We start from the raw sequence: 19,445 nt of genomic DNA, 5'->3' as shown, positions 1-19,445 counted from the left end.
GAGATGAGAAACCTTGAGATCAGGGTTGGGAACCTTGAGGTCCAACAAATGCTTTCACAGACAATTCCCATCATCCCTCACTACTGGCTGTATTGGCAAGGGCTGATGGGACTTGTAGGCTAAACTGTTGGGAGGGCCACAAGTTGCCCATCTTGCTGTAGATGGAAAGTCAAAAGAAAACTGACCCACAGGCCTGAAGAAAAGCACATTTGGAAAGATGCCTACAGTCTGTTACTCACCACAGGTGCTGCCTGGGTCACGGGGGCTGCAAAACAAGATGGCAGCGATTAAGAAAGGACGTGGTTGCGGCCCCCAGGAGAGGCGTATGGAGGACAAAGTGCAAGAATGAGGATGACAACCAGGTTCCCCTCCAGATGTTCTGGACTACAACTTCAATCAGCACTTGACAGTGTGGTCAATGGTCAGGGATTATGGGAGATCCAGTCCACACACCTGGAAGGCACTGGTTTACCAAACCCTGCCAGATAGGATGGCTTCATGCTGAAGAGGCTGGCTGATGTTTCCCGGAGCCCATTCCAATATCTTGTGTTGGCTTACATGGGAAGGGCGCAAAGCAGCTTGCGTGAAGAACCACCTCAGCAAGGCTGGCATCTGATGCCGAACATCATGCGCTCTTGTGTCCTCCCCTCTCCCCTGCTTGATTAATAAGAGTGCACAGCATGACGCTTTGCCACCATGGCGTACCTCCAAGCATGTGGCTGTGGAAGGCACAGAGCCTCCGCCACAAAGCGGAAGAAATGTGGTGTGGCTCTCCACAGGCCAGGCCATCTCTGCAGGACTCCTCCGGACAATGACTGGTGACCCACTGAGCCAAACATCACAGAGCAGCTGCCTTGCCTTATTTATTTAGTTAGTTATTAGATTTATATCCCACCTTTTTTCTTATAAGAACTCCAGGCAGTTTATGTCATTCTTCTCCTGCTGATCTCAGTCTTATCACCCCAACAACAACCCTGTGAGGTAGGCTGGCCAGAGAGTCTGCGCCTGGCCCAAAGTCACCCCAGTCGACTCCATGGCCAAGTGGGGACTAGAACCTTGATCACCTGAGTCCCTGTCCTGCACTCTTAACCACTACTCCACACTGGTCTTGGAGCAGCTCAGGGGTTCCTGGGCCCTCGGGGGGAAGACAGCCGCACCTTCTCCTCCAAACTAGTCCCCCTTGGACCTGGAAGCAGATGCTGAAGCAGATGTGAGCCCCAAAGGGTGTGGGCACCCAAAGGTGCCGCTTGGCCGGCTACTCACTGCTGAAGTCTTGCCTGAGGAGCGAGCAAGGCCTGCTCACCGGAAGTGGCCCTGCTGCTGTGCTCTGGTTCGGCTTCTGAAGAGTCTGGCTCAAAAGACCTCAGTTCCATGCCAGAATCCGGGAGCAGCAGCTCCTGCCTGGTCTTTTCCTTGCCCTTCTCAGAACCCCCCTGCATTTGGGGCTTGACCTGCCTGTCAGCGCTGCCACTGGAACTGACCCTGATAAATCCTTGGAACGCTGCCCAGTGCTCCCAACGCAGGGCCACATATCAGATTCAACTCCCAAGCACTGAGTGCCTGATCCGGAGATCCCTTAAATATACTGATGGTGGCTACTCACCACTGGATGGGTCTGTCGCAGGGGCTGCCTGTCCAAAAAAAAACAAATAGAACTAAATCCACGGGCTTTGACCTGGCTCCCTTCCTCACTGGAGTGGATCCTTTTGCCTTCCCCTGAATGCAACCTCTGTATAGCTTGGTGCGGTGGTGGGAGCAAGGCAGCAACAGCAGAGGAAATGGTTCGGGATGCGCGTGCGTGTACATCGGCGTGCACGCACCTCCACTCCTCACTAGGCCTGGCCCTTCCAAAGCAACTTTGCTCTTGCAAAACAGGTTGTCGGTATCTTCTGTCACCTGGTTTTGTAACCTCTAGAAAGGCCCTCGTCCATCTATCACTGCTTTCGACAGTAACCTCGATGCTCAGATGCATAGGCTACATCAAGGGCCAGCAACGGCTGTCTCGGTCGCCTGTGCCATGCTGATAGCACGCCCCACGGCGCAGGAACCCTGCTGCCACCATCTGGAAATCTCCACTCCCATAACTGACACCCTTTTTCCTGAGGGTGCCTTGTATGAGTGCCAAAGCCAGAGAGAAAACCTCATCTCTGCAGCCACTGCCATGCCTATGAAATATTTGAGCTTCGGACCAGTTTCCTCTTCAGTCCACAGCCAAGCACAAGGCAGCAGGAGAGCCCCAGAGTGGAGGGCAGGAACACAAGCTGGACTTTGGGCAGAGGGGCTGAGCACACGCCTGACTCTTTGCCCATGCCCCAGGCCGCACCCTCCTCCCACCGACCGCTGATTGCCTGGGAGTTTCCGGGCTCTGCTCCGGTGCCTCCCCCACCCCTTGAAAGGCTGGCATGCCACTGCTAAGGGTGCTGGCAGGAAGAGCTTTCAGCTAAAATAAGCTGGCATGCTTTCATACTGTGGCTCCACCCCTTCACCTTTGGCCCCGCCCACTGCGGGAATGCTGCTCCCGAGGGCCTCTCTGAATAGGAATGTGGCCCTCGGGCTGACAGACGTTCTGCAGCACTGCTCTGCCGTGGCCAAGGCCAAGCAGCCCTCCCACCAGGCCACAAAACCCATGCCTCGGGCAGAGCCCCTGTGCCCGCCTGAACCACTAGCCCTTCCAGACACTCACCCCTCCAGAGACGGGAACCGGCCCGGCTGGCACCCCGGGCATCATCATTCCAGGCAGCATTGGTGGCACCATTGCGGGCATCTGGAGACAGAAGGGGGAAAGGCCACACATCTTATGGGAGCAAGGGGGGGAGAAAGGGAGGCATGGGCTCCACGAATGGGTATTACCTGTCCCAGGGGTGGTGGTCCAGGCATGGGTGGGATCAGTGGGGGAGGCGGCATCATGCCAGGGGGCATGGGTGGCATAGGGGGTGGCCGTGGTCCCATTGGGGGCAATCCCATTGGGGGGAATGGGGGTGGTATTCCTGGAGGAGGCATCTAGGAGTAAGAAGAGAGAAAGAGAGAGAGAGATGTACACAGAGTATATTCCCAGTCACGTGTCCGCAATGCAGGGGCCAACAAGTACCAGCAAGTGTGCCTTGGACCTTTCTCAAGTAGAAATGAATGGGGGAAATATCAGACAGTAAAAGGGCAATGCATTTCTAGGAAAGCTCTACCATAGCAACAGCACACTGCAGCCGATAAGGGGTTGGGCCCAGGCTTAGTTAGGCTCTGAGCGCACACTGAAATCCATGGGCCTTTCGTTGCAACTAACGTATGCTGCAATGACTGGGACAGACAGATAAGTACAGCTATGTCTGGAACCGATCCCAGGTGCGTGCGCATGCACACACACAAAATCGCATCGTAGTCGTCAGCAAGTGACAGGGTGAAGTCCAGATAAGGATCTCCAGTCCACAGCTGACAGTCCGCTTTTGGCCCTGGTGCTGTGTGAAAGGATAGCCCTCCCAGTACGTGCGAGAGCCCCCCTTTGCTGGGCTCAGGTCTTCTCCCACTGGGGAGAGGGCGCAAGCCTGGAGGAGCGTTCCTGCAGCTGCCAGCGCACTCCAGGTGCTGCCTGCATACAGAGGAACACCACTGAGTCTTCCATTATCCCCGGTCACGGACTTAGGCAGAGCAGCTTCACTGTGCATGAGCTTTCCCCCAACAGGGGAAGCACCACACACAGCACCCCCAGGTCCTGGCAATGCACCAGTGGACCCTTTATCCAGTGGGTCAGCCAAGAACCGCACCACCCAAGAGGAGGTACCTGCATTCCCTGACAGCCCAGCAAGGGCTATGGAGCAGCTCCTCCAGCCCTCCATCCCAATTTCCTCCTCACTCTTGGTGTAGCTGCAAATACAGCCTCATGTCACTTTCGTACGGAGCCCCTTCCAAAATGGATCTTTCATCAATCCCACGTAACAGTAACACCCGCATGTATACAGACTTGCATACACCCTGTGGCATGAGGCCAAGCAACTGGGATGCTGCCAAACATGCTGAAATGCAAGCCAGAGAGCCCGGAACTTACAAAGGGAGGCGGCAGAATTGGTGGCGGCGGTGGGGCAGGGGGAAATGGGGCCGGCTGCCCAGGGGGAGGGACACTGCCTGAATCTGGAGCTGACTGAAAGAGAGACAGAATAAACAGGGTGGCAGGGGAGAGAGAAGGAATTGGGTTATTGCTGGGGAAGGCAAAAAGAGCTGAGAAGCATCTGGGGAAGTTTCCAAGTAGCATCCCACATTTTCCAAGTCCCACTCCCTCCATCTGGCCCATCATTCCTTGACCTGGCACCTTTCAGATGCTTTGAACTACAAGCATCCCTCCTCATCCCTCACCAGTGGCCATGCATGCTGGCACTGATGGGAGTAAAAGCCCAGAAACATCTGAGGGGCACTGGAAGGCCTTGCTGCGCTTCAGAGGTGACTCCAAGGGGAATTCCCAAATGTTTCCAGCTGCCCTCTTCCCTCTGCTTTGAGTCAAGACACATTTCCAGGGTGGACGGAAACATCTGCACCCCCCTAGTCATTATCTTTGCCAGCCTGTCATTCCTGAAACTTGTCTGAAATTGACTGGCAGGAACATAAATGTACGTATTTAGAATAGGAGAGATAAGAGAAAAAAACCTTTCACACCTTTATGCATTGACAGATAGTGAGAAATGCCCTCTTGCTGGCACCCTGCTGCTGCAAAACATCCCACAACTCCACCACTGCAGCACCACTCCATTAGGCCCGTGGGTGAAAAGAGCAGTCACACTAGGAAAGAAACTAATTCTGCCAGAGCAAAGGATCAACCCTGAGAAACAGCAGGCAGACTCCCCTCCAAGAGGAAAGCACCCACAAGCAGGAGGCTCTGCAGAGCAGCGGATTCAAGAGGCCCTGACCTGGGAACAGGTACTTGATGAAGACAGGTGGAGCTGTAATGTATGGGTGGCATCCACCCTCTGCTCCTCTTGCAAGCTCTCCTCCTAAGCGTAAAATTCAGCATGGATACCATGAAGGCAGGAACAGAAAAATATCTGCCTGGAAACTGTACCTGCTCCCTGTTTTAGTACGTAAAAACTCACTAAGAACGCTGCAAGAGCCCATCAAAGGTCCCTCTAGTATCCTGTATCCTTCCATGGCCTGACAGATGTCCCCAGAAGCTCAAAAGCAGAGAACAATGGTGATGGCTCTCGCTTGTCACTTCTGCCCAGCAACTAGTAATCACATATCTGAACAGAGATTCCCTTTATCTGTCATGGCTAAGAGCCATTAAGAGTCTCTTCTCACAACATTTGTCTAAGTTCGTCTGCATAGTGGATGGAGAACTTGTGGCTCTGTAGATGTTGTTGAACTCCCATCAGCTACAACCAACTTGTCCAGTGGTCTGGTATTGCAGTGGAACATCTGGAATTGTTTAGCCAACATTAACATGATCGCCACTTTCCGTGTTTAATTTCCTTCTGATTTCACTGTTTACGATCCTTCCCCCCAAAACACTTACATGTACTGTATAGGAAGGTTAAACTCTCTGGAATACCCCATACATCTGATCCAATGGGGCAGGATAATTGTGTAGTCTTCCAGATGCCACAGCATCTACCCTCTGGAAACATCTGGCGGGCCAGAGGTTCCACACCTCTGAACGCTAGATTTTTAAAAAAACTACAGAAGGAAGTGGTCATCCTTAGATTGTGTGGCAGTGCATTCCTGATATCATCTTTATGTCATGTGAACTTCTTTCTGTTCAACTTGGTGCCCATGGGTGGATCCCAAACTTCAGAATTCTGTGAGGACATTTCTTCTATCCCCACCAGTCATGGTGCAAAAAATTCCCATCTCCCCTTAGCTCAATCATAAATGATGAACCGTGAAACACTTTGGCCCAGAAGGAGGTGATCTGAGACCCTCTGGATGTTTTGGACTACAACGTCCATAGCCTCCAACCAATGACTAGGCTGATGGAGACTTATAGGTCCAAAACATCTGGAGGGTGCCGAGTTGCCAGCACCTTTTCTAGTGGGGAAGATGCTTCAGCCCATGCATAATGTCCATTGCCCTTTTCTGCATGGTGAGCCAACGAAGGGGAGCAACACTGGATGAATGGGTATACAGAGAGAGATGAAAGATGGTTCTGTGTGAGCCAGACTGCTTGCAGTAGATGTACGGAGAGGAAGAGTATGGAGAGGAAGAAGTAAGACATCTATTTGGTGATAAGCAGTGATGTTTGCTGATAAACAGTAGCATATCAGGATAATGTCTTACTTTCCCCTGCATAAGTCAAGGCACCAAATGGGGCTGTGGCCCAGGGGTAGTGGGACAGGAAGCTAAATCTGGATTGTTCTCTTGTGCAACTGAATTGTACCTCAGTGTGGGCACATAGCACTTAGCTCCCAACTCTCTTGAGTTGCCTCGAAGAACAGAGGAAGTTGCCTGCTATTAATTTTGGGGGGGGGGGTCCCTCTTTCACCAGTCCCTCCTACAGTGACTCACAACCATTCCCAAGGACCTCAGACAGGAGCCTTTCCCAGCCCCACCCAGAGATGACCTGGAGTCTTCTGCCAAGCCACAGTCCTTCTCTTCAAGCACACACGGCCTTGCATTTAAGTTGGGAACCCAAAAAGTTTCTCAGCCTCTTGCACTGTGGCATATTGAGGGGATTTAGTTTTGTACAATTCCAACTTACTCCTACCTCTGTGAATGACATCACAGTGACATCACACTTGCCACTGTCTCCACCCTTGGGACAGTTTACCTAAACTATCCTGGAGCTCTTTTCCAATGTCGGTGAATTTCTCTGGTCTAAAGGGCAGTTTGGCTCTCGATCTGGCTGAAGTGCGGCTTTACTTAGAGTATCTAAGCAGATGTATGTGGGCCTTTTGGTGTCTCTTGATTCATATCTGTGTATCTGCATTAACAGATGTATCTGCATTGTCTATTTTCACATGATCATCTACACATACCTTCTTCCACATTTACTTACAATGCACATATATTTATATTAGCTGCATGTATTGTATATTTAAAGATCTGAAGACAGAGAGATATAAATGCACATGCATCTTTGACTTTTAGAGGGATGCTGTGCCCATCCCTGAACATGCACCTTAGCATGTGGCTACAATTGCATGTGTGCATATCCATTTCTTGCTGTGCATTTGCTCCCATGGGCACTGAAGGGCTTTGTGCACAGGCGTAAATGAGGCAGCCGGCACTGCGCAGCAGAGAGTAGGCTAGGTTTGGCCGGGGAAGAATCAGGTTCAGATTTTTCCTGAGGCACGAAGCTCGGCGAATGGCCTCGTGGGAAATGCTGTCTCAACTTAATCTCCCTTACCTCTGCGATATTCAAGCCAGGCAAGGTATAGTGCTAGCCCAGGTTCAACGTCTGGCATAAACCGGCAGTTCAAATTTAAAATGTGTTTTATGCAGGCATCTAGTCGCACATACACGCGCGGAGGTGTGCACGTGTGCATCGCATGTACTTCTGTGTACCTATACCGAGCTGGGTGCTTTTGCTTTTTTTTGTTTGGTTCGGGAGGGGGGGAACAGTGCACGCATCTGTGCCTGTACGCACAAACCAAGATGCCTCACCATCCCGGCTGCCCACCTTCTTATCGGCTCCCGAACCTCCTCCCGAGGATGCCATCCTCCCCCTCCCACCAAGCTCCTCAAAAAAGGATTCCAGCAAGCCAGCGAGGCGGAGGGCGCTCCGCGACGGTCCCCCATCCGTGCAGAAGGTGGAGAGAAATGTGGCCCGTGAAGGGTGGACGCGTCCCGCAGCCCTCGCCCTCCCTGGGAAGCTCCGATCGGGCACATACACGCGCACCCCTCCGCCCCCGAACCCATCTCCGCCCCGGATCTTCGGGGGAGGGGGAATAACAAAGCAGCAGACATTACCATGGCCGAGCCTCGGATCAGCTGGGCGTGCAGGCGGGCGGCTCAGCCCACCCGGCAGTAAGCGCGGCCGCGATTGGTGGAGCGCGGGCGGGCGGGGAGCTCCGGCCGGGCGGGCCGGCGGGCGCGCGAGCCGAGAGAGCCCCTTTGCTGGCCAAGCGCGCTCTCCCGGCGCGGGGCTCGGAGCAACGCGGCGAGGGGCCGAGCCCTGCGCTGCCAGGAGCCCGGTTTCATCCAACGGGAAGCCTGCTTTCGGCGCAGGGGCAGAGTCTGGCTGCGACGTCAGGAGTACCGAAGGGAAAGGCGTGCCTCTGAGCATGTGCAGAAATTCACATCCCCGCGCGCCCGCCTTGCTTTTCTGCCGTCAGGGACAGCCAGTGGTAATATCAGAGCAAGGGGAGCTGAATTTCACCGCGGCAGCGAGCTATTTTAAGTTATGCAGAACGCTTAGGGTTTGGTGGGCAAGGGAAAGGAAACAAGGAATGCGGGTGTGGCAAACACGTGTCTGCAGCGACAGAGTCGTGACTGGCCTCGGGGGCAGGACCAGGCCTCGCGTCCTCCAGCGCTTCGAAAAGGATCTTGATGTAGAATTCATAGATGGATCATTCTCGTTTATACACAACGTGAGGATTAACATAACCTTCACGTTAGACTCCTGTTAAAGACACACCTGAAGTGGCTTGCCTGCAAAGCTGATGTGGTAATAGGAATTAGTCCTTTGGAACTCAGTGGGTCTTATTTCTGAGCAGGCATGCACTGCAGCCCTTCCACATGAGATCCTTATGGCATCCTCTTGTCACATGCAAGAGATTTCAAGGCGTTGACAGGAGTCAAGCGCCAAGGATGATGCAAAGATGCAACATTTTCTACCACATTGTGCGCCCCAAGATTGTTATTGGGCTTATGGGGAATATAATTGAGCTGATTATTGGATATGAAATACTGTGAAATCCTTCTGGATTGTTATCTGATGGCTGCCAAATTAGACAGCCTTTAAAGGGGATTAGATAGAGCCCCTAAGGCTATCAATGGCTACCAGGCCTCATGGTTGTACATTACCTCCTGTATCAGACATAAGATGTTGGTTCCACTTGCTGAGAATTTGGGTGCCAGGGTTCTGTTATATTCTGCTTATGGGCTTCCCATAGGTAACCAGTTGACCACTGTAGGAACAAAGTGGTGAATGAGCGAGGCCTTTAGTATAATCTAGCAGGGAATTTGTTGGCAGCAAAGATTCTGTTTGCTACTGAATGACATCTGAATTAAAATTAAGGGAGCCAAGAATAAAAGCAACATGGTGGTTGGAGTCTAGTGCTGACCACCCAATCAAAGAGAAAATGAGGATGAAACTTCCTAAAAGCAAAGTACTGGGGCTTCAAAGAAGCATGATGGAGGGGATTTCAATTTCTGTGATTTCTTTTGGGAGACAAATTCTGCCACCATGGCCCCTCCAAGAAATTTCTGATTGCTGTTGTTGCTGATAACTTCCTCCTATAGATAGCGGAGGAAGGAATTGGAGGATTGGTGAGCCTTCTAACCAGCAGGCATGATGTAGTGGATAAAGTGCTGGTTAAGGGAATTCTGGGGGAAAATGACCATGCCATTATTGAATTCTTGATTTTAAAGGAAGCAAAATGTGTACTGTGGATTTTAGGAAAAGCAATTGTTTTAATTTTCTTAACATAAACAAAACACAAAAAGAAGTATAGGTAAAATAAAGTAACGAATAAAGTTGCCAAGGGATTTTAAATACAACCAATATATTGAAACCCACAAATTTATCTATCTGTCATTCGGCATTCTATGAGAAAAGCAATTTTAATAATAGAACAATTGTGAATAAGTTTGCATGGCAAGTGACTCTAATGGGGAAAGGAATCCAAGATGTGTGGGAACTTTTGGAAAAGTAAATTCTAAAGAGGCATTTCCAACAAGAAAAAAAGGTTAGAAAACAACAAAAGAAACCAGTGTGACTTCAGAAAAAGCTAACAATGTCCTGAAAAAAGGGCATACAGTATATGGGAAGTGGGAGGAAGGGTCAGGCTACAAAAGAACAGTAGGGACAGATAGCATGAAATTGCAGGGATAGTGCCAGGAAGGCTAAAGCAGAGAATGAGGTTAGCAAAGGATGCCAAAAGCAGCAAGAAAGCCTTCTTCAGGAGTGTGCACAGTAAAAGACAAAGGAAAGAAATGGTGGCTCAGTTAGTGAGGATGGCAAAAGGATAACAGTGGACAAAGAAAAGGCAGAACTGCACAATTCCTACTTCGATGGAGCCTTTTCTCAAAAGAAGCGTAATGGCTTCCCTAGCAAGGTTGAAGCACAAGCTGAAGGGGCAGAATTGCAGCTTGAGATTGATAGGCAAATGGTCAAGGAACACCTAATTTGGGCAGGTTCAGCTCTCCAGGAACTGATGAAGTGCATCCTAAAGTAATAAAGGCACTGGCAGAAGAACTCTCAGAACCACTGTCTAGTATCTCTGCAAACTCACGAAGGACCAGTGAAGTGCCAGCTGACCAGAGGAGGGCTAAAAGGAACCTGGAAATGGCAGACGGGTCAGTATGGTATCAGTCCTTGGGGAAAATGTTGGAACAGAACATAAAGCAGTCAGTCTGCAGACACCTGGAAAACAGTGCAGTGATTACTGGAGGCCAATATAAACAAATCTTGCCAGACTATCTGGAGCTAATTTGTTGGTTGAGTAACCTCCCCAAGGTCTGTGGGAGTCCTGTGGACATGGTATATCTTGACTTCAGCAAAGCTTTTGAAATGTGCTTTATGATGTCCTGATTAGTAAACTAGCTAAAAGTGAGCTAGACAGAACACCTGTCGGGTGGATCTACGGGTTGGTTGCAGAATTAGACTCAAAGAGTGCTCATCAATGGCATCTTCTCAAACTAGAGACCTAACCAGTGGGGTATCAGACGGTTCAGTCCTGGGCCCAGTACTCTTCAACATTTTCATTAATAACTTGGATGAGGAAGTACAGATAATGTTTATCAGATCTGTAGACGACACAAAACTGGGTGGGATAGCTAATAGCCTAGAAGATAAGATTCAAGGTGATTGATTTTGATAGGTTGGAGCGCTGGGCTAAAAATAATGAAATTCAGTAAGAACAAATGCCAAGTTCCCCACCTAGAAAGAAAGAAACCAAATACATGTTACAAGATGAGGAATACTTGGCTCAACAATACTGTGAGTGAGAAGGATCTTGGCACTGTTGTAGATCACAAGCTGAATATGAGCTAACAATGTGATATGGATGCAAAAAAGATAAATGCTATTTTAGGCTGCATTAATAGAAGTGTCCCTAGTTTCCTTCTACTTAGCACTAATTAGGCCTCCTCTGGAGTACTGTGTCCAGTTCTGGGCATCTCAGTTTCAGACAGATGCAGTCAGATTAGTAAAACATTTCAGAGGAGGGCAAAGAAGATTGGAGGACTGGAAACAAACTCCTGTGAGGAAAGGCTGAAACAGCCAGGCCTGTTTAGCCTCCAGAAGAGAAGGCTGAGGAGAGCTATGATAGCACTCTACAAGTACTTGAAAGGCTGCCACACAGAGGAGGGCTGGGATCTCTTCTGGATCATCCCAGAGGACACAGGCTCCATTTAGGACACAGGCTCATGGACTCCTTTTAGGACACAGGCTCATGGACTCCATTTAGAGAAAGCCAAGTTCTGGCTGTACATCAGGAAAACCTCCAGGCTTTTAGAGCAATACCACAGTAGAACTAATTACCTAGGAGGTCAGGGAATCTCCCACACTGGACACCCTTTTGTCAGGAACCCTTTAACTTGAAGTCCTGCACTGAGCAAGGGGTTGGACTTGACGGCCTTGTACGCCCTCGCCAACTGCGCTGTTCCATGATTCTATGAAATAATAATACTTTCACTGAAAATGTAGCTAGTTTAAGTATGGAAGATCAAAGGGCTGGTGAGTATATACTTTGAGATATGTTAAAAATAAAAAGAACATGTGAGAATTTTAGGCCTTTTTTGAGTTTCTAGAATAGAATCAGAAATTAACAATGGTAATCCCTCCAGGGTGCAAGACTAACTAAATCTAGCACTGTATAAATAATTGACATGTCTATAGTTGTAGTTAAAGTGCTTATATATGTATAATTAACTAAAATGAATGATTATTAGTGATACATTATAGTCAATACAGCAACTCATGGATATTTAGAATATAAGGAATAACAGTAGTTATAGGTAAGTTGTTCTGTGTTATATTTAAATAAATGGATGTATGCATTAGTCTAGAAGCAAATTAATAATCAGCCAAGTAATGTTTAATTTGTAAAAGACAAAATTAAGATTTCTAAAGTAATAAACAATTTTTAAGCAAAGACTAGTTGGCAAGCTGTAAGGGATGTGACACATTTCATGCGTGGGCATGGAGTTAGACTAGATGGATGCTGAGTTCCATCCAGTTATTTTGATTCTAGCCACCCACAATGGAGGCTGATTACTGGAGTCTAGCTCAGGCAGGTGAATCATACAGCACTGCAGCAAACAGCCTCTTCTGAGAGTGCTTCATTTAAGGCACTGTCATATGCAAGTTTAAACAGAAAAAAGGCCTACAGCTCCCAGCAAGGAGAGCTGGGTTGGGTATGCCTGCAATTATAGGCCTTTTTTCTGCTAAGCTTGCATAGGATTGCACTCTCAGGCTCACAGGAATTTCTTACGGCATTCTAATATAACACATCAATCCTATACCAGAGTTTTCATATAGCACATTAGTTGAGGGAAGTTTGCCCTAATTATGCACACTAAGAGCCACTGTGTTCCGAATTTAGATATTGGAAGTTTCTGGTTTATTGCGTTAGTTAAGATGTCAGGTTTCTACTCTGCCTTTTCATGCTTTACATTTGCTTTGACCTGATATTTTGGAATACTGAAAACACTAATCATTTGGGAGTAAAAGTTGGGAGTCAGTTTTTAAAAAAGAAAGATGCACAAGTATAATGTCTAAAGATGCCTGATTTCTAAAGAGAGAGAGAAAGATGGTTGGATGATACTACAGAATTATTTGCAATGCATCCTCCTAGGTCCCTATGGAAATGGCTTCTATATTTGCCTTGCAAAAAGGAAGTCTGTGTCTATTTTCCATTGCCAAGTGCTGGAGGATATTCTTTGTATAGTAGCTGTCCCGAATCTGAAAGGTGCTGCTTTCTCCTATGCACATATTCACCCCCTCTAGTCTAGTAGGTCATCAAGAGCCACTATCTCCCCATGAAGAACATGGGAGGGAGGGAGGGAGGGAGGGTTATAGTGTTTTTGTCTACATACTGAGCATTATGGACCAGGACTAAGCAAATCCCAACATGCTCATATGTAAAAACACCACAGCACCAATTACCCCAAACACACCTACCTGAAATTTTCCCACCCACCCTGCAACTTTAATGCCCCTTCTTATAGCCAGATCCAAAGCTCAGGGTTATTTTTCGCTCAACAGCCTTTTGACCACTCCAGCTCCAGAGTGTCCCACCCATTCCCATGGAAGGACATTCTCATTTTCCATCAACCATCAGTGCTCCTTGAAGAAGTAACATCCTTAACTCTAAGACTGATCAAGAAAGGGATCTTGGGGTGGTAGAGTACAGCTCAATGAAAATGTTGGCCCAGTGTGCAGTTGCTGTGAAAGGCAAACTCCTTGTTAGGCATAAATAGGAATGGAATAGAAATTAGAACTGCCGAGATCATACTCTCCTTTAGGAATCTTTGGAGTGGCCACACTTAGAATATTGTGTGCAGTTCTGGCCACCTTCCCCAAAAAAAGGCATTATTGAGTTGGAGCAAGTAGAGAGAAGGACAACTAAAATGATCAGGGAGGTGGAGCAGTCCCCTTGGAGAAGTGGCTACCACAACTGGGACTGTTCAGCTTAGAAGAATGGTGAGTGAGCAGTGACATGATTGAGGTGTTTAGAATAATGTTTGGTGTGGAGGGAGACATTTCTCTCTCCCGTCCATAACATTAGTATCTGGGGTCATGCCATGAAGCTGATTGGGGGGAGGTTTAGGACAGATAAGAGGAAGTGCCTCTTTACACAAGGTATTAACTGTGAAATTCAGTGATGGCCACCCATTTGAATAGATTTAAAAGAGGATTGGACAAATTCATGAAGGAAGAGGCTAGCAGTGGCTACTAACCTTGCTGGCCATGTTCTGTGAGAGGAGACATGCCTGCATACCCCAGTTGCTGCGGAGCTTAGGTCATGCTGGGTAAGGCTAATGGGAGATGAAGTCCAAAACATCTGGCTGGATGCTAATCTAGATGTTAAAAGTATCATTTTCTTCCATATGGTAGGAGAGCATAACTTCTGAACTGAATTCTTTTCAAAGGTTTTTATTTTTTACTGCTTTCTTGCTTTTTCACTTCTCCTCTAACTTGCCTTGAATAGAGAGACCATCACGAAGGTAAGGCAGACCGTTTTCATTGGGGGCAACCTCCATCTTCGGTCTACATGACTTGCAAGGACGCATCTCCTGCTGACAGCTGCCTGCTTGCAATCTTCCTGAGCTGTGAGAGGAAATCACGGCGCTTTCTTTCTTTACACTATTGCCGGCAGGTGGTGCCCTTTCCCCTTTAATAATGCCGGCAAATCCCACCGTGTTCCCCCCCCCCCCCCCCGCTAAGGCTAACAGGATCACAAACAGCCCTTTCACACATGACAGTCAAAGCATCTTCAGGCCTTTGTTACATGTTCTGTGAACATTATTAATGAAGGAAAGAAAATGTGCCCGCCCCCCCCTCCCAGCCCTTTGGCTCCAGGGTGGCAGAGATGTCTCCTCCAACCTAATTCTCCACTGCTCTTTTCCCTGCACTGATGTGAGAGTTGAGCTTGTTCAGGACTGAGAAGGGTTAATGGAGCTGGCAGAACTGTTCCAGGCTGCTCAAAGGTTCGAAATATCTGCCAAAGAAATTCCAGGTAAATGGTCCAGGATGACTAGACATTTTAATTGTATTTTGATGTTTGCTTTGGTTTCTTTTTTTAAAAAACTTTATTTTGAGAAAGTACAATAGAAAGAAGAAAGGTCTATATGGGGAGGGGTGGGGGGAAGAAGCCAAGGGTTGTTCCAAAGATGTAGCAAGCAACTCCTCATTTAGGCACAATTACAATAAAAAATCTCTACCCACCACTTTCCCACCCAGCCCATTCAATGCTCAGTCGTATTTTTATCCAGCTTATACAGTTGTAGATCATAACAATGCTTTGGTAAGGGATAGTACTCACACTCATTTGTAAAAAATATGTTTTCTTTAACCATTATTTAAATTGTTCATGGTAAGCCTTCCATCTTTGAATAAATAACAGGTGTTCTGTTGGCAAAACTAGTTAGCTTTGCCATTGCTGCAGACTCAGCTAGCTTGTTTTTCCCAGTTTCAACAGCTAGACAATCTTCAGCTTTCCGTGTTGAGGCAATTACCACTCTTGCCACTGTTATCATATGTTTGTATAAGTCCGTCATAACCTTTGGGATAGTCCCTGGGACAATGCTCATTAACATGCTCTTAGCATTCATTGGAAAGTCAGTTTTGAGTATTTTCTGCATCTCAGCATGTATCTGCTTTCAACATTTTTTTGATTCTGTCACATGTCCACCACATATGTTGAAATGTCCCATCTATCTCTTTGCATTTCCAACATTTTTCATTATTATTCTTGTCCATTTTCTGTATAACTTTCAGGATAATATCCCAATCGAAATACACCTTATACCATTTTTTACTGCTTGGCGGGTAGTAAATTTTATATCCTTCATCCATAAGATTTTCCATTGGCAGGCCGATATTTCTTCTTGAAGATTCTGTGTCCAGCACTTCATGCATATTTTGACTTTGGGTCTCAATTTCATATTTAAGCAGTTATGTATAAATATGTCCTAGGAGATGGTCTGCTTGAGTTTTAATTATTATTCCAAAGTTCGTCAAATTTGTTATTATGCCTTTTCAAGTTTGAATTTCCTTTTTTAATCTTGAGGTTTTCTGATGATGGAAACATAGAAAGAAAGCAAGTCAGAAAGGGCCTCCCAAGCCATGTAGTCTGACTCCCGGCTCCAGCTGGGTCCGTTCATGTAATCCCCAACATATGGTTGTTCAGTCTTTCCTGGAACACCCTCACTGAGGGGCCTCAACCACCTCCATATCCTAGGGGTCCTAACTGTCAGGAAACACTTCCTGACATCCATCCTGAAGCCCTGCTCCTTGAGCTTTGTCCCATTGGAACGTGTCCTGTCTCCACTGCAGGGAAGGACAGGTCATGGTCCTCCTCCACATGACTTCCCCTCACATAACTACCGATAAGTTGCTAGAAGATCTGATCAGAGTCTCCTCCAGGCTGAAAAGGCCCAGTTCCTTCAATCTTTCCTCATAGGTCATCTTTTAATTCTTGTTTTTCCTAGAATGTTTTCCACAGTATGCTTCTACGGGGAAGATCTGATCAGAGTCTCCTCCAGGCTGAAAAGGCCCAGTTCCTTCAATCTTTCCTCATAGGTCATCTTTTAATTCTTGTTTTTCCTAGAATGTTTTCCACAGTATGCTTCTACGGGGAACATTATAGGAGAGATTGGAAGGCTAATTCTTCTCGTTATGGAGTACCAAATTTTTATACAACCATCTGAAAATACATGACTGTTATTTGGAGTCAATGCTTTTTTTATTCCTTAGCTCATGGGTGATTGTGTATTCCTTCCTCTAGGTCCGTCATTTCCAATTTCAGTAATCTTTCATTGAGATTAAAAATACAATCTGTAATCCATATTAAGGCCTGGTCTCTACTGTCTTTTAATGTGTTTTACTGTTTTAATCTATTTTAAATTGTTCTTGAAAGCCACATGAAATGTTTGTGTGCATGTTAGTACAAAGGTGGGGTGTAGATCAAATAAATAAATAGCTGGAGATGCATTTTGACCAGACTGTGAAGTCAGTTCTCACTTTTGCCCCTAAGAATGATTTAAGTTAAGGGTCTATGAAACAAACAAACCAACAAAGACAGACAGACCAGACTGAAAAGAGCGATGTAGATTGCTGTGCTGGTCCATGAGAAAAGAAAATATCCCAAATCCCTAGTTTATTAGAAGCAACTAAAATTCTACAGAATTGTGCACATTTTGAGTTTTCCAGAACTCGTCGTCAGGCTTGGTGCAGGCAGTAGCAATAACCAGTTAGTCCCACGTAGAGTAGTTCTGCTGCAACTTACTGAAGGCTTTTTCATTTCAGTGGGACTACTCTGGGTAGCACTAACGCTGGAGTCTACCCAGGGACACATTCAGCTGACTGCTCGGTGCCAAAAACATTTGCAAGGGCTGTGTCTTTGGAGGCTTGATGTGGGAACCATTGGCTTTGGCTGCATTCTGGCCACGTTTAACCTGTTTGCCATGCTGCTTCTCTGCCCATGGAGTCTGTGCCAAAGTCTGCTGGAATGGCAGTGCTGGAATGGCATCACCGGGAACGTCAGCATATTAAAAAGCTGCTCTCATTGGTATCTGTGTTTTAAACCCAGGAGATTTGAGATCAGCATCCCTTTCTGGCCCCATTCCTGCCCGCAGGCGATGGATGGCTCAGATCTCCTTCCCAGCTTGTGATCAAAGTTTTTGCAGCCAGCACTCAGCAGGGATTAACTGTAAAACACAAAATACAAGTTTGCAGGCTATAATCTTCTCAGGGCCTGGATTAGTGTGGCTACAAAGCTTTCCCGTGCAAAGGACGCCAGACTTTTCTCTGCGCAGAGTATCAGGGTCAGGTTTAATTCAGTACTGGGTACCAGGAGATTGAGAAATTCCCTTTATCTGTAAGCCACTAAGACAAAGTAACAGAAGAGACTGGAGTTTTCAGGGTTCTTGTTCTCTGTAAAAGAACACACAGCAACCCAATTCTGAGTACATCTACACAGGATTGGCTGACATAAATAGAAAGATGATGATTTTCTCTTCTTCCCTCCCTCCTCCTCCATGAATTTGAGTAGAGAATCTAAAATTAGTAACGGTAAATTTGGGAGGCTGCCAACTTTCTTAGTGGTCCCTGCTTCTGTGTCTTTAGCAGCCGCTTAACTGGCAGAAATCCAAAATTGGGAGATGCTTCTGAAGCCTGCAAAAAGCTTCACCCGAGGATTTATGCAGAAGAAGCACAGGAGGAGGCCAAGGGTATGTTTTTTCTCTTGAGAGCTGACCCACTTGTTGGATCATTTTCATTTGGATTAAAAAATCTAGAGATTGAAAAAGATCTTTCTTGATTTTGTATGTGATGAAGCAATTCTGGTGTTGTGCTATGGAGTTATCAACTTATTATCAAAAACCCTGATTGGTCTGCTCTTGTGCATTTTCATTACAGCTTTATCAGCAGATAAAGCTTTTCACAATCTGCCATTCAATTTAGCAGCTGCTGAACTTATTCAGGTATAACTACAAGGACAAGCTGAAAGCCAACAGCCTTAGCTTCCTGCTTGAATCTTCCCTGCTGAGCGCCTGTCTCTTTTTTCATAGGCCTATTAAATCATATTTATCTGCTTCCTTTCGTGCGTGGTGCAGCTCCAGGCAGTCCACGTGGGGTCCCCCAAAAGGTCTGCCATCCTGGCATTGGCCAGACTCACACCTGCTTAGCTTGAGAAATTGGCAGCATCGTTGTCCTCACAGCCTGCCCTGTGGGTGAGGCCAGATGTCCTAACAAAGACAAGGGTTTTCTTCTGTTAAAACCGAACCAATCTCCCCATATTTACAAAAAAACGCACTCATTCATCAATCTTTGGCACATGAAGAAGTAGGAGCAAAGAGCAAGGACCTCCTCTGAGAGACAGATGTTTTATCTGTGCTTATTCTTCATACGCACGCAGAATGCTGAGAGCCCACACGAGCATCTTTGCAATATATGGTCTTGCATGCACTGCCAAACTGATTGCAAGCTTGATGTGCTATTATTTGCCAGAGATGTTATCTCCCATCACTTCCCTGCTAGACACTGAGAGAGCGGCAAATACCAGGACGGAGAAAAGCGATAAAATGCCAAAACAAAACAAAAACCCAAAAACAAAAACCCTCCACCAACTTTATTCATCATCAGTTCAACACCAAGGGGGAGGTTTTCCTGACTTCAAACAACAGGATCAGATGTCCTGTGAAAGCGGCAGCGGTGTGGACATGGTCCAGTCCCTTGTGGTGGCAGCAGCCCTGCAGGCCCCATAGGGGGAGGCGATAGGAGAAATGAGGGAGTCATCATGCCCCGTGGCCACACCTCACCATTTTGGTCTGCTATGATTCATAAGCTGTAAGAAAGCCAGTGTGGTGTTGAGGTTAAGAGCGCAGGTCTGGAACTCAGGAGATCTGGGTTCTGGCCTTCACTCAGCCATGGCTCTAGGCCAGTCACAGACTCTCAGGCCAGCCTACCTCACTGGGTTGTTGCTGTGAGGAGGAGGGGAATTGTGTAAGCCACCTTAAGTCCCTTGAAAGGAAATAAGGTGGGATATACATAAAGAAAAAACCGGATACGCTTGTTTGTGATGGTGCAATTACATTAGCATAGTCCTGGCCAGGTCTGCAGTTTTTAAAATCAACCAACTGGT

General features: G+C 47.2%; 1 protein-coding gene across 4 annotated transcripts in view; it reads right to left on the bottom strand.

The window, feature by feature from the left end:
• The window catches only part of PRPF40B (pre-mRNA processing factor 40 homolog B), a 40,494-nt gene extending 32,557 nt beyond the window's left edge, over positions 1-7,937 (bottom strand). Inside the window, exons 1-6 of one of the 4 annotated variants that reach the window (XM_044421869.1) lie at positions 7,885-7,937; positions 4,037-4,129; positions 2,851-3,000; positions 2,684-2,764; positions 1,604-1,631; positions 240-265 (exon numbers count right to left, since the gene is read on the bottom strand). In XM_044421869.1, coding sequence (XP_044277804.1) covers positions 240-265; positions 1,604-1,631; positions 2,684-2,764; positions 2,851-3,000; positions 4,037-4,129; positions 7,885-7,887 — 381 coding nt within the window. In that variant the 5' untranslated portion in view covers positions 7,888-7,937. Of the gene's footprint in view, positions 1-239; positions 266-1,603; positions 1,632-1,820; positions 1,903-2,683; positions 2,765-2,850; positions 3,001-4,036; positions 4,130-7,884 lie in introns of those variants that run through there. The other 3 variants (XM_044421871.1, XM_044421872.1, XM_044421873.1) reach the window with 3 other exon arrangements.
• Between the last annotated feature and the right edge of the window lie 11,508 nt (positions 7,938-19,445).

This window comes from Varanus komodoensis, unplaced genomic scaffold (genome assembly GCF_004798865.1).
Source record: "Varanus komodoensis strain SLA01 unplaced genomic scaffold, ASM479886v1 scaffold12, whole genome shotgun sequence".
Taxonomy (NCBI): domain Eukaryota; kingdom Metazoa; phylum Chordata; class Lepidosauria; order Squamata; family Varanidae; genus Varanus; species Varanus komodoensis.
The sequence above is the reverse complement of the archived record's forward strand: the minus strand, read 5'-3'. Positions and strand labels throughout refer to the sequence as shown.